The sequence below is a fragment of the Mustela putorius genome, unplaced genomic scaffold (assembly GCF_011764305.1).
Source record: "Mustela putorius furo isolate JIRA1106 unplaced genomic scaffold, ASM1176430v1.1 tig00003834_pilon_pilon_pilon, whole genome shotgun sequence".
In the NCBI taxonomy this organism is placed as follows: Eukaryota; Metazoa; Chordata; class Mammalia; order Carnivora; family Mustelidae; genus Mustela; species Mustela putorius.
In genome coordinates this window covers 87,660,600-87,675,971 of record NW_025421987.1, presented here as the reverse complement: position 1 = coordinate 87,675,971, position 15,372 = coordinate 87,660,600, and the positions used below count along the sequence as shown (strand labels likewise).

The following is a 15,372-nucleotide window of genomic DNA, read 5'->3' as shown; positions in this document are numbered from 1 at the left end:
CCCAGCAAGAGGGCAGGCTCATCATACAGTAGGGGGTACGGGGTGGGGGGGGGGGCCAGAGAAGGGAGTCTCCCTTCCATGTGTCCAAGAAGAAAGCCTGAAGCCAGCATTCAGTACCCTCTGGACTCAGATCCCAGTCCACCTACACCAGCTCCCTCAGCTCCGTTAATGACCCTCCAACCCAGGAAAACTCTGCCTCTCATTCTTCTCTCAGAGCCAGGACTAGGGTACTCACTGGGTTCGACAGATTTTTGAAATTTTGAATAAAGTATTATTGACTATTGCTTTGTCTTCAGATGCTAATATGGCTCAGTGTAACATTATCACTGATCCTATCTTTATTTAAAATTTTGGTATTTCATTCAGGATAAAATCTTGCATTAATTACAGTTTTTAAAAAATATTATTTTAATATTATTTAGCTTGTTACTGAATTTTCTGGTGTCCCCTCAAATGGTATACCTGAGGCAAGTGCCTCTCTTGCCTCATCTTCCAAATCCCAGCCCTGCTCTTCCCATTTTCCTGCCTCCTCCCCAAGCCAAATCTACCCCTCACCCAGGCCTGGCCCAATGCCATTCCTCCACTGAGCTCTCTGACAGCACCCCCAGGAGGGGTGCGCTCTCCTGGCTGAACTCCCCCACCAAACACCCTAAAGGAGAAGGATTCTTACTGATCTCTGGATCTTAGCTAGAACTTGGCCCAGTGTAGAAATACAGCAAAAACCTGGCAACTGTTTGGTGAACAAAGGAATGAATGAATGAATGAGATCCCATTCTCTAATCTCTTCTAGAAACAAACATGAGAGGTCTTTCCCCAGATACAGACTCACCAAGCATCCCAGAGGATGGGGGGTTGGGCTGAATCTCCTCTGGGGATATTTCCTGAATGATGTCCCACAGCTCCCAAGGCATCTGGGGCTTGAGGATGTAGAAAGGCTGGTCAGGATGCAGCTTGCGGTAGCTCTTATAGTTCTCAAAGAAGCTGTAGTCAGGGCTCTGGTACCACTGAAAGAGAAGAAAATGGTCTCCTTAAGGAGAAGGAGTTGCCTCGAAGCCCCTTCCTCAGAGTGGATTCCAGACTTCACGTCACAGCTTTCACTTGCTAGCAGAGGGAACCCAGCACACAGCTTATGCTCCCAAGGAATTTTGAGCTTGGCAACCCTGGAACAGCTTCAGACTTTGGGATCACAGACCCTGGGAATGCTCAAAGGGGTCCTTGGCACCATCTGATCCCACCTCTCATTTTTTTTTTAAAGATTTTATTTATTTGACAGATATCACAAGTAGGCAGAGAGGCAGGTAGAGAGAGAGAGGAAGGGAAGCAGGCTCCTCGCCTAGCAGAGAGCCTGATGCGGGGCTCGATCCCAGGACCCTGGGATCATGGCCTGAGCCGAAGGCAGAGGCTTTAACCCACTGAGCCACCCAGGCACTCCCTACCTCTCATTTTCAAAGGGCTGAAAACTGGGGCACAGCTTGCCACAACTGCAGGTTGGGAGCCCCTGTCCTGCCTCAGACACACTTCAGCTCTAAGTGAGATCCGAGCAAAACTGTGGAGGCTGGGGTGGTGAGGGTGCCAGTGATCACCAGAGCCTCTCAGCTCCTGGTGGGTCTGACTTCAGAATCCCGTGTCCCCGGAATGGCGCGCTCTGTCCTTCCACCATAACACCAGTCTCCTGCGACAGTGCAGCCATACCAGGGAGAGGCCAGCTGACACACATGACAAACAGCAAGGGTGCCATTTTGGAGAGGCTGGGGAGCCAAAAGGCCTGAGACTCCCATCCTCTTCCCAAAAGAGAGCCCTCTGCTTAGAAAACCAAGTTCAGGGACAAGCGACTTCCCCTCTCCACATTCTAGTCTCCTCACCTGTAAAAGGGAAGCAGCCATGCTTCTACTTTCCTGTGTTGTTATGAGTGAAATGGGAAGAATTCTGGAAACCAGAAGTAGGTCAAGCATGATGCTTCTGTCCTAGGAATGAGTAACTACTGTCTATTTCCTGCTGATTTGCTTCAGAAATAACTGTATTAGATGGACACAACCCCACCCTAGACAGTGAGAAATCCCGTCACTGTTACTCCTGAGCCAACGATCAAAGGAGAGAAAAACATGGCCCTGCGGAGCGGAGCACAGAGAACACTGGTATCAGACAGGAATACTTCCGCGATGCGAGTCCAGATGAAGTGCTTTCCTCTCATGTGGAAAGAGTCCTCGGCGGGTGGTGGGGGAGCAGGTCAGCCATGACTTTCAAAACCCAGGAACACTCAGGACCGTCTATGGACAAACAGAAGACTCATTCCCTATTTCCTGAGGACACCCACTTACCTTTGGGATATCTGAATGGTAAACAGACGGGTCCCACACAATTAGGATTCCCTCATTGTACAGACTGTCTTTGAGGAAGCGCCCTTCAGTGGTAACCAGCTGCAGGAAGAAAGAGACAAATGGTCACCTGGATGTTCACATGTAAATGTCCTGTGGTGATGACTGACAGGTGGCAAGTGCCACCCTAGGCACTTCGGTTCAGTGATCCAGGATATCAGCTGTCAGACAGTCACCTTAAAAAGCACATGTTGCCCAAGTGGAAACTGAGAGAAACAAATGGCAGAAACCAAATCAAGAACTGCCTGAAAATGAAAGCAAGCATCACAGTCATCGTTCCACACCTCGACCACTCACCATTACAACGTGGAGATGTAATCAGAGTCACTGTATTATCTCAAGAATGACTAGGTACAACCCAGAGAGCAGAAACTTGCCACGAGCTTCTGAGCTACCCTTTCCCCTCATACCTCTCCCAAAGGCACGGAAGCCTGAAGAATATAATCCCACTTCCTCAGTGTATCTTTGAGGCAAGAACTACTGGTGCTGGGCCCACCTTGGCTGGGGATCATGTGGCTGTACTGGGTGCTAAAGAGTCCCCAGGGAGTCACAGAATGCCAGCATGAGTATGGCCATGAGGTGAGTGAGCATTCAGGGACAAACAACAGCAGGCCAAGCCACGGGTGTGAGAGGGAAGATGTCCCAGACAAAAGAAACAATGTGTGCAAATCCCCAGATGTGAGAATAAGTGGCAGAGACTGCTAGGTGTCACCCAATATGCATTCATTCTTTCTTCCTCGGAAACAAACATTTCTGTTTACCTCAACACATAGTCATCTAAAATAAAGATTATCTGAAATAAAAATTTCCCAGCCTCTCTTACAGCTAAGCCTGGCCATGATAAAATTCTGGCCAAGGGTGTGTAAGCAAGTGTGACTTCCAGGAAGTGACCTTCCTTGTTTATTTCTCCTTCCTGTTGGCTGAAGGTGGACGTGATGACTGGAGCTAAAACAGTCATCTTGGACTATGAGGATGAAGTCATGTGACTGAACGATAAATGCACAAGGTAGGAGGAGCCCAGGTTCCTGACACACTGGAACACCACAGCAGCTCTGGGATGTCCACCCTTGGATTTCTTTCACATGGGATAGAAATACGTTTTTCTCTTGTTAACCTTGTGTTGAGGGGTGGGTAGAGTGTTGCTATCACAAACAGCCAAACCTAATTCTACTTAGTACCATGAGGAGCTTATCTGGGAACTGCAGGTTGTCCAGTATTACCAATGCCTGGTGATGTGTGTGCACTCAAGAGAATTATAGATAACGGATTTTAAAAATGTCTCCTGCTCCTCTCCAGTCATCATCTTAGTATACAAGAAAGAGGCCAGTGGCAGCAAGTTCTGGCACCCTAAGACTTTGCCAATATCTGTGGCTTCACAGAAATCCTGAGAGCTACTTAAGTCTTCTCCTTTCCATCAATGAAAAACAACAGTGAGAGTGACAGATGCCATCTGACCATGTATATTCCAAGCCAGCTATGTTCATACATGATCTCATCTCATCTTTGCAACCACCCCAGGAGGTGATTATTAATATGCCCATCTTATAAATAAGGAAACCAACTCAGAGATGCTAAGAAACTCACCCAAGCTATACAGCTAGTAAGCAGGGGATCTGAACTGGAGGTCTCCAGGATCCACACTTTTGACCTACATACTGCACTGCCTCCCAAAAAGCAGGCAGGGTGGGTCAGCCGTGGTGTCAGGAGGACAGGCCAAAGAAAGCAGTTGATGAGGCACATAGACAACAAGAATGTTGCTTCTTGTCATAGTTATACTGTCACAGCTGGAAGACCCTCGAGGGCTGGACCCAAGTCTGTCATTTTCAGGTAGGTAAACTGAGGTCCAGAGAGAAGAGAGACTTGTCCCAGGCTTCCAAGGGAGCTTGGGACAGAGCCAGAACCAGAGTCTAGAGACTGGCTCCTCCCCAGTGTTCTTTCTTTCCTCACAGGGTTGTATTCATAAACCACAAAGCATTTGAATAAGTGAGCACACAAGCAGGGCCCGAGCCACCCTCGATTCTCAACATACGGGGGTTTAGGGAGAGAAGAGAGGGAGGCGTTCACTCAAGCTACTTGATGAGGCAAATGGCAAAGCATGAAACCAAGAAGGGGTGATGGTAAGGACTAGTTTATCCCAAGGAGAAACAAGAAGTGACCACAGCCAGGACCTATGTGGGGACAGGGGAGAAGCTAGCCAGTACCCCTCAAGCTTAAATGGACACAGCTCTGAACTTACCATACTCATTCTGGTGGCCCTTACATGACATGTACAAATTTTCCTCAAACACAAGAGAACCTCAAACTGCTTGGGGAAATGGGGCAGTGCTCTGTGTCTGAGTCACTCTGTGGTCTTAGGAGGGCTGTTTTCCCTCTCCAGGCTCAGGTGCCTTATTTCTAGGAAAGGACTGCCCTGCAAGGCCATGTCCAGGCGGCCAGCCATGCCTGGATGGCATCTCTGTCATTTTCCCCAGCTGCAGCACAAGGCACTGGGGAGAGATCAAGATCTTCTCAAATGCCCCTGTGCTTGACCTCGTGCAGAGTCCGACCTGAGTTCAGGGATCCCAGGAGCCTCATGATGAGGAAAGTAAGTCACTGCCACAGCAACGGAGCCCCAAGGAACACCTGCCAGGAAAAGGCTACACCAGGGAGATGGGTGGTGCTGTTATAGAAACCTGTTTAAAGTCCTCTCTCCAGTCACAAAGCAACACATGCTCCCTGCAGAAAGTTAGAGGAGACAAGAATACACACATCTATATACATACAAGAATAAGAAAACAACCATCAATCATTGCATTCTTCAGATATCACCTGTATGAATATGTTGGTCTTTTTTCTTCCCAAATCTTTTTTCCCTCAGTTATGGGCTGAACTGTTCCCCCCTTCCCCCACCAAAATTCCTATGTTGAATCCCTAACCCCCAATGTGACTCTTTTGGAGACAGGGCCTTCAGGGAGTTCATTAAGGTTGAATGAGGTCACAAGGATGGGTCCCTAATCTGATAAGATTGATATCCTTATAAGAAAAGAGACACTGAAGATCTCTCCCTCCACACGTCCACAGAGGAAAGACTGTGTGAAGATGCAGCTAGAAGGATCCACAAGCCAGGGAGAGAGCCCTTATCAGAATCCAACCTTGGTGGCACCCTGATCTTGTACCCCTGGCCTCCAGAATTGTGAGAAAATAAATCTCTGTTGTATAAGCCATCCCATTTGTGGCATTTTGTTATGGCAGGTATCAGAAACTAATATGCCCTGTGTGTGTGTGTGTGTGTGTGTGTGTGTGTAGACACTGGTAACTATATATAGAGTCTAGACTTAGCTGCTTTGTTAAACTCACACAACAATCCAAGTCCAAGTCTTCTCGTATATCCCTCACAATATTTCCCAGCCCCAAACAGGGCATTAAAGGAAGCTCGGAGAAATTACTTAACTGACCCAGGATCACACAATAGGAAAGGGATGGAGCTAGGCTACAAATCAAGGCCTGTCTGATCTCTTCCCACTGTACCAGACGACCTTCGTTCAGAACAGTAAGGGATGAGGAAACAGTCTGCGTTCCAGCTGCCAGACTTGCAGCCTTGCCAGAGTGAAAAAGCTAGTTAGTGCCACAAGAAGACAAACAGAGGGGTGGTCGAGGTCCTGAGTAGATAGGAAAAATGAAGGCCTGACCACGGTAAACCAGACTGGGATAGGAAGCAGTTTCTCTGACAGAGAGAAGGGCACCTCAAGTGGAAAGCCACCACAAACCCCAAATGCCCAAATCAGAGGGGCCTCCGATTCTACCCAGCATCCCAGGAAGTCATCAAAAGAACCAAGAAGTATAAGAAGAAGTAATTTGGGGATGCCTGGGTGGCTCAATCAGTTAAGCTTCTGCCTTTGGCTCAGGCCATGATCCCAGGGTCCTGGGATTGAGTCCCGCAACGGGCTCCTGCTTCTCTCTCTGCCTCTGCGTGCCACTCCACCTGCTTGTGCATGCAATCTCTCTCTCTCTCTCACAAATAAATAAATAAAATCTTAAAAAAGAAAAAGAAGAAAAGGTAGTAGTAGTAGTAATTCGGAAAGTACTTAAATGTCAGAATTAACATAAGAGGTTATGAGAATAAGCTAGGAAACTGAGCCACCAAGGAGTATTACACAACTCTGACAAAGAAAAAGGAAGAGCTCTATGAGCTGACAGGGAGTGATTTCGAGAAGATACTGGGGGGAAACAGTGTGAAAGAGCTTATAGGCACCCACACCCCCCCACACACTATATTCTGTGTGAAAAAACAAGGGGAATTAAGAAAGCATATGTACATCTGTTTGTCTTGACAAACACTAACACAGAAGGACAAATCAGAACACAGTGCAGGTGGCTGCCCACCACGGGTGCTGGTGGGACCAGGTGGCAGGAATCTAGGAGGGAGTTAACATTTCTCCGGTTATACGCTCCCGGAGAGTTTTGAATCTGGGGAGCATGTTAATATTCTATGTGATTTAAAAAGAAGGAGGAAAAGAAAACCCCCAAACTGAAACAAAATGGATACAGCTGAGGTCCAAATGAATTCCGCAAGCTCAGTGAAGAGGAACAGAAGGACGCATCCAGGTAACTCAGGGCTCCATCACGTGGCTGCATCACCTCAGCCTCAGGCAGGGTGTGGGGAAAAACAGCAAACCCAGCCTGAGCTCTCTCTGCTCCGTTTGCTGGAGGGAGAGATGTGCAAAGCAATTTTTAAACTCTCTGAGGGGTATCACCCACGTGAGCAAATAAAGAAATGGGTGAAGGTGTTAGAAGCAGGATTCCCACTATGGGAGGAGGAGGGAGTGCAAATATAGAATGCGGAAAGGCAAGGGATAGCTTATGTGGACAGACCGAACTTGGTCAGGGTCTGTCACTGCCAAAGCAGGCATGTCGGCAGGCACACGCAGGCGTCTATGCAGAGGAATCTATGCGCACATGCAGGTGCATGTATGTATATAGTAAGCATATGGATGCACATGTACCTGAACCGTGTGTGTACGCGTTTACATATGTGTACATGCGTGCTCTGTTTCCTAGCTCTCCCAGCTGTAGGGGCCAAGAAGTGAAGATACCTCAGTAGGAGGCATGAACCACCCAACACCCAGATGTTGGTTTCTAATACCAATTTTACTTAAAAGAGCCAAGACTCCTTGGAAAAAAGTGACATATCCCAGAGCCAAGGTAGGTTAGTATGAGGAAATAAAACTTCTCTCCATATCTCAGTGTTGCTCCAAAAAGCCCTAGACTCCTGAACTCTTCATATACCGTCAGTATAAACTCTGGAGCTATTTGTCTAGTTAATTGCTCTGCTTGGGTTTAAAACCCAATAAAACTTCTCTTATCTCCCTGAGAAGCTAAATGGTGATAGCCCGAATATCATCCCTATGTTAATACAGATATATGCTAAGGGACCCGGAAGACCGGCGCAGGAGGAAAGAGGCCCAGGAATTTACAGACATCTCTCATTTCACATCAGAGTGTGTTTATATTCTAAAGGGCTGGAGTAAGAAGGGGCCCTTTGAGGGGGGGTAGAAGCCAGCCACCTCCTGCCTTTTATAAGCAGTGCATGTATCATGGGGGATCACTTACTTTTTGTCCCTTGCCTGTGGGGTATCTGGTTAGTCCTGTAGGATAATTGACCTGACTCTCATTGCATTGCCCTGGGAGTAGGAGCTTGGGAAAAGAGTGACTAGAGTACATTCATTATCTAAAGTATGAAATAAAAAATCTGTCTCTGATCCAGAATACTGTGTATACCTATATTCCGGATAAAACTAATAAAGAGGAAACATTTAAAACACGACAGATTAGGGCACGCCTGGGTGGCTCAGTTCGTTAAGCGGTTGCCTTCGGCTCAGGTCATGATCCCAGCATCCAGGGATCGAGTCCCACATCGGGCTCCTTGCTTGGAAGGGAGCCTGCTTCTCCCTCTGCCTCTGCCTGCCATTCTGTCTGCCTGTGCTTGCTCGCTCGCTCGCTCTCTCTCTTTAACAAATAAATAAAATCTTAAAAAAAAAAAAACATGACAGATTAAAATGAATTGGAATATCTTGTTATGCCAGAAGATACCAGTGTTAACAGAAAAAAAACATGATGAGGGCATGCACGTGGCAGGGAAACAAGAGCCAGCTTCAGGGAGCTCCCACTGGCCAAATCCAGGAGAATTTAAATGCCAAAGTAATTCAGAACAGTGATGAATTAGAAACCACTGTTACCAATAATAAAGAGAGAAAGAAGGGAGGGGAAGGAAGGAGGATATAAGTAGAGGAGAAGGGAGGGCTCTCACTCACAGTAGAATTCTGAGCTCCAACCCAATGCCACAGAGCAGGGAACGCTATAGTGAGAAGACTACCATTTTGCAACCATCAGAGTAAAGACTGGTTTGGGCAAAAGTGAGCCATGAGTGCTCAATATAAGAGGGAATTTTGATGAGGAGAAGAATTGTGGTACTGTATTAAAGTGTTTACCCATAGACTATATGGGAAAAAAAATAACTATGAAAGTGGACAAATCAAACAATACCTTATCCAGGTGATCAAAATTAAAATCAGCTGAGGGGCAGACAGACACTGGATCCCTCCTGCTGTGATGATCTTAGAAGGACCTGACACCCCAGCCAGCAATGTATGAACTGAATTTCATATTGAGAAAGCATAGGGCAGAACCCAAATAAGGTATTTTTTTGAAGGAGGACTTCATTCTTCAAAAATGTCAGTTCCTTAAAGGATGAAGTAAGACTATGGAAGTATTCCAGATCAAAGGAGACACAACTAAGGGCACACTACTTGATCCTGGACTGGATCTTGGACCTAAAGAAAAAAAAATATGCCATAAAAGATATTATTAGGTCAGTTAGCAAACAGATCTTTCTGGAATTCAGAAAGATTAAAGTATGTTATCACCATTAAAAAAAAAAAAAACTATGTTATCACCATAAATGTATGAAGTTGATAACTATACTTTTGATTGTGAAAGACAACATTGTTGAAAATTCTTAGGATATACAGCTAAGGTGTGTATTAACTTAATCTATTCAGGAGCTACTATAATAAAATGCCAGAAACTGACATTTTTTAAATAGCAGACATTTATTTCTCATAGTTTTGGAGTCTGGGAAGTCCAAGATCAAGGCAGCAGCATACGTGGCTCCCCAATGAGAGCCCCGCTCCTGGCTTACAGATGGCTGCCTTCTTCATGTCCTCATGAGAGAAAAGTGAACTCTGGTCTCTTTCTCTTCCTATGAGGGCACTAATCCCATCATAGAGACCCCACCCTGAGAACTCTTCTATATCTAGTCATCTCCCAAAGGCTCCATTGCCAAATACCACTGCACTGGAGGTTAGGGCTTCAACATGTGAATTCAGAGGAGACACATTGGATCCTCCAAAATCACCTCCTATTCACATGCAAAATAGGTTAATTCCACCCAACCTCCCCAATGTCTCCACTCATTCCAGTGTCAACTCTAAAATCTTAAGTCTTAAGTCTCATGTGAATATTATCTAAATCAGATAAGAGTGAGGCAGTTCATCCTGAGGCAAAACTCTTCTCCAACTGTGGACCTATGAAACCAGAAAAGTATGTACTTCCAAAATACAGTGGTGGGATCACATAGGATAGACATTCCCATTACAAAAGGAAGAAACTGGAAGGAAGAAAGAGCTGACAGGTCCAAAGAAAGTCCAAAACCTAGCAAAGTAAATACCACTAGATGTTAAGGCTTGAGAAGATTCCTCTTTGGTTCAGTGCTGTGCCCTATGGACTCATAGGGGCAGCGATCCCACCTATGTGGCTCTGAGCAGCTACCATCGGGCCTATTAAAACCAAGCCCCTCCTCCCATCTTTGAAAATAAGGATGCAGCCTTGACGATTTCTGAATCTCCTTTGGGATCATGCTTTTCTTGTCATGAAGAACAATGCCATTCACAGTCCAAGAGCGCTATAGTCCTGTCCTATAGGACCTAAGAGGCCCACAGCCTTCCTCCACTTCATCCCATATCCATCCCCTTCAGCTCAAGCTGACAGTGTTGACAGTGTTTCTGCTGGCGTGTAGGAGTAGGTCCTTGGGTCACACCCTTGCCAATCTCCTTATCAAATGTTTTTGGGGCCACCCCTTCTTTTCCTCTTCAGAACAAGCTTTCTCATTTTTTTTGCCATATAGATAAGCCGAGAATTTTCCAAATCTTTAAGCTCTGTTTCCTTTTTGCTAAACAATTCCTTTTTTATAATTCATTTCTCTCTACTCACACCTCACAAAAGAAGCCAGGCCAGTCCCTTCAACTTAGGAATCACCTCAGGTAAATCATCTAGTTTCTTTACTCACAAGTTCTACCTCCCACAAAACACTAGAACTCAATTCAGATGAAATCTTTGTCACTTTAGAACAAGGATCACTCTTTCTCCATTGCTCAAGAACATGTTCCTCATTTCCATCTGAGCCCTCAAAGAAGGGCCTTTATCATCCAAAGTTAGGCCAACATTTTGTTCACAATTATTTTCATATTCTCTAAAAAGACAGAAGCTCTCTCTCCAGCTCTCCTCTACTCTTTCTGAGCCCTCATCAAAATTTCCCTTAGCACCTATATTTCTAGCATGTCCTTCAAGACTCCTCCAGCTTTTACCAATTACCCAGTTTCAAAGCCACTTCACATTGTTAGGTTTTTGTCATAGCAAAACTCCTCCTCTCAGAACCAAAAAGTCTTAGCTCAGGCTGCTACGACAAAATACCATAGACTGGGTGGCTTAAACAACAGACATTTACTTCTTATGCTTCTGGAGGCTGAGAAGTCCAAGGTTAAAGTGCCAGCACATTTGGTTCCTGGTGAGGGTGTTCGTCCTGGCTTGTAGAAGGCCACCTTCCTCACACGGCCTCATCACAGGGGCCTCACACTCAAGACCTCATCTAAATGTGTTTATCTCCCAAAGACCCCATTTCCAAATACAATCACATTGAAGGTTAGCGCTTCAACATACAAACTGGCAGGGGGCGGGGAACATAAACTTTTTACCCATAGTAAGTATTTAGGAATTAACATGCATAATATATACAACTTACTCTCAGATGAAAAAAAAAAAAACATTACAAAGAATGAATAGAGCAGATAATACAGCAATGGGGTTAAAAATAGTAAGTACCTCTGGATAAAGAGTATTCAGGCATTCTTTGTAGTAGACATTTTTTCAACTTGTTCAAAGTTTCAAAGTATTTCCAAATAAATTCAAAAAAATTTTTTAAAGAATTTGGAGAAGTTTGGAGGCATCCACTGAGCAAGCAGAAGGTTCTCCAGACTCTACTTCATTCAAAAAATATTGATTGCACATCTACTACATAATGGGCACTGGTCCTGGCACTCGGGTTTACGAGTGAACAAAACAGACAAATGCGCGTCCTCTCAGAGACCAAAGGTCCTGGTGGCAGAACTAGGCGACGAGTGAGATGGGCAATTAGGATGAGGGGAGTGAGAGACATGGATGGGCAAAGTGCCAGCAGAGAGCCAGGGAAGAGCCTGACCCGGCTATGAGGAGGCCTTCATCCTGCCCTGGGCCTGCCATTACCCTCTGCGCATAGTGCAGGCCACCTTCTGTTCCCAGGCCTGGGCCATCTCCTTTGGAAAATGAAATGCCCGACGAGACTCTGGGCTCCACAAGAGCGGGGAGCATGTCTCTGTTTTATTGCTGTTTGGACTGAATTCCAGCTCCCTTCACAGAGACTGGCACAGGGCAGGTGATCAAACGAGAACTTCTGGAATGAATTCATGACTTGTTGATCCAAGGTCCTTTTAAGCTCTGTGAATTCCAATACTGCTTGAATCACCACAGAGGATCTCCTATCACATCAGACATCACATCCGATTCTACAGACATTAAAAAGGATAATGAGGGAATTTTTTTTTTAAAGATTTTATTTATTTATTTGACAGACAGAGATCACAAGTAGGCAGAGAGGCAGGCAGAGAGAGAGAGAGAGGGAAGCAGGCTTCCTGCGGAGCAGGGAGCCCGATGCGGGGCTCGATCCCAGGACCCTGAGATCATGACCCGAGCCGGAGGCAGCAGCCCAAACCACTGAGCCACCCAGGCGCCCCAATGAGGGAATATTATAAACAACTTTATGCCAATAAATCCAATGACTTAGAAGAAGAAATGAACAAATTCCTTGAAAGACACAAACTTCCAAAGTTCAGTCAAGAAGGAATAGGTAACACGAACAGCCCTGAATCTACTAACAAAACTGAATTTTTAGCTAAAAAAACTTCCCATAAGGTAAATTATAGGTCCATGTGGCTTTACTGGCAAACTCTACTAAACATTAAAAAATAAGGGGGGGATACCAATTCCATACAAACTCTTACAGAAAATTGGCAAACCAACATTGATCCAAATCCCACCTCTATCGTATCCTTTCTGCCGCTCTCTGAGCAACTCACTCTGACTATTTGAACCTTGGTGTCATCACAGAAAAATGGGGGGGTGGTGATCACACCTCATACAGCATTGTCCCAAAGGTCAGATGAGATAAGATATCTATGGGCCTCAGACAGAAGAAGTAGGGAATAAGTGGCAGCCACTGCAGTCTCAGGATAAGCCCCGGAGAGTGATCTGAGAAGGTCCCCGCCAAAATCCAATTAGGACACTGTGTTGTCACGCATGGGATGTGGGCTTTCTCTCCTCAACCTGGAAGACAGCTTCTTGGGCAAACCTACCATAGCCTTAAATGAAATCTTTGCAGGATGGAGATTTCCCTCTTCACTCACCACCTGGAAGAGGAGCCTAGGAAGGGGGTACCCTCCCAAACCCAAGAGACACTTCAGGGCTCCTCCATGTGCTCTCTTCTTAATCGCTGCCACCTACCAATTTGGAGGTCATACCCATTCTTTACCCACACTCTCCAGCCCCAAAGTGGCCAGCATGGCCTGGAGTTCCTGCTCTGTTCCTCTGGCTGGTTCCTTCCTCTGCTCTCCTCATGCCAGGCCTTCTTTGCTCGAACCTCCTCTATAGACACCCTTCTCCCTCAGCCTCCTGACAAAAGGCCTCCCTTTCTCTGCATCCTACTTTGCAGCCCTTTCATGCTTCACTACGACCTCTTGCTACACCTTTCTTAGCCTTCTTCCCTTCTGACTTCCCCCCATGGGGCTTGATTCTCAGCAGAGCTTTGGATCAATCCCTCTTCCCCATCACTCACTTATTGTCCCCTCTTTTCAATATGTTCAGTTTCTTCCTCTATCAGCTGGTTTCTCCCCATTGACTTAAAAAAAAATTTATGGTGGTAAAATATATGTAACAAAATGTACCATTTCCACCACTTGGAAGTGAACAGCTCAGGGACATGAAGTATATTCATGCTGTTATAAAACCATCACTGCCCTCCATCTCCAGAACTTCCTCCTCTACCCAAACTGGAACTCTCTAACTATTAAATAATGATTCCTCGCCTCACCCAGAGCCCAGAAACCACTGTTCTACCCTCTGTCTGTGAATCGGCATGTGACTCTGTCATGCCATACAGTGTGTGCCCTCTTGTGATGGTCTTCCCATTGTCTTCTAAATGTACTCAGTCTCTCCAAACTAAAAAAAGAAAGAAAGAAAGGAACAGAAACTGGCCATGGAACCCTCAACTCTCTACAGCGCTAGCCCTACTTCTCTTCTGCCCTTCTTGAAAGAACTATCCACAGTGGCCTTCCCCCACACACTCCCGACCCTGCGCTCCAGTGTGGCTTCTGGCTTCACCGCTTTCCCAAATAGCTGCTGCCAAAGGTCACCGATGGCCTCCCTGTTGCCAAAGAGAGAACAGCGCTTCTTAGTCCTCACCTCAGTGGGCCTCAGCAGCATCGGGCAGTGCTGACTAACCTCCTCTTTCTGTTACCCAAAGCCCTTGTGTAGAATTCCTGTCTACACCCTGTCCCTCATGCTCTCCTTCAGCCCAGCTGTTCCATGGCCTCAGAGATAAAGATGACTGGCAACTTCTCCCCTCTAGCCCAGAGCTGTCCACTTAACTCCAGCCCTGTTTCATCAGCTGCCCACTTGACATCTCTTCACAGTATCTACAGGGCAGCTCAGATCATATCTGGAACCACAGTTCTTACCCCACCCTCCTCTCTGACCCTTGCCTACACAACCCAAAATGTCTCCAAGCACTGGTAATCCCAGTGACTCTAGCTGGCCAGCCATGTGGGCCAGAAACCCCAGAATACTGGTGGCCCCTCTCCCTTCACCCCTCGCCACAGACCCACTAACGCCTCTGGACCACACATGCCAAATAGCTCACAAATCCACTCTGTTCTCACGTTCACCTGCATTTCTCCTGTGCAGCAATTGTGAATATTTCCTTACGAGAGCCTCCTGACTGTGTCTCTCCACGGACACAGGATCACTGAGCAGATGGACACCAGGAACGTTTGCAGAGTGCAAGTCTGGTCATGCCACAGAGATTATCTCCTGACCACAGCGCCAGGACATGGCTCCTCTTTACCCTCAGCCTCCATGCTCACCACACCCCCCCACACACACACTCCCCTGCCCCCTCCCACACGAGGCCTCACTAGGCTGTTGTATCTTCAGGAGAGGTCCTAGCCCTTCTCATCCTCTATGCCTACATGACTATCTCACCTCATCAAGGCCCCTGATATCCCTGACCAGAGAAAATTTCCCCCTAGGGGTTGTGGGAGCACCTTAATCCTGTCCTTTGTAGTTCTCTGTTACAACTGTCTATCTCTCTGCATGATGACTGATTGTAGCTGTGGGCGGTGGACCGTGAAGGGGCCCAGCCTGCTGGGCTCACCACTGTATCCCCCAAACCCATCTGAGTGTCAGCCCATGGGAACATGAGAGCAGCCATCATCCACTGAAGGAAGTCCCAGGTACTCGGTGCTCTGCATGGTCTTCTGGCTCACTCCTCCTAACATGTGCTGTGAAGAAGGTACTGCTATTCTCCCTCTCCACGCATGAACAAACGGTGGCATCAGGAACTTGCGCCTGATCATTTAGCTATTAAGAGGCAGAG

General features: G+C 46.5%; 1 protein-coding gene across 2 annotated transcripts in view; it reads right to left on the bottom strand.

Moving 5' to 3' along the window:
- ST6GAL1 (ST6 beta-galactoside alpha-2,6-sialyltransferase 1) overlaps positions 1 to 15,372 on the bottom strand; it is a 119,503-nt gene that overhangs the window by 4,550 nt on the left and 99,581 nt on the right. For both annotated transcript variants that reach the window (XM_045088720.1, XM_045088721.1), the window contains 2 exons: positions 2,319 to 2,417; positions 830 to 1,004 (listed from right to left, as the gene is read on the bottom strand). In XM_045088720.1, coding sequence (XP_044944655.1) covers positions 830 to 1,004; positions 2,319 to 2,417 — 274 coding nt within the window. The remainder of the gene's footprint in view (positions 1 to 829; positions 1,005 to 2,318; positions 2,418 to 15,372) is intronic.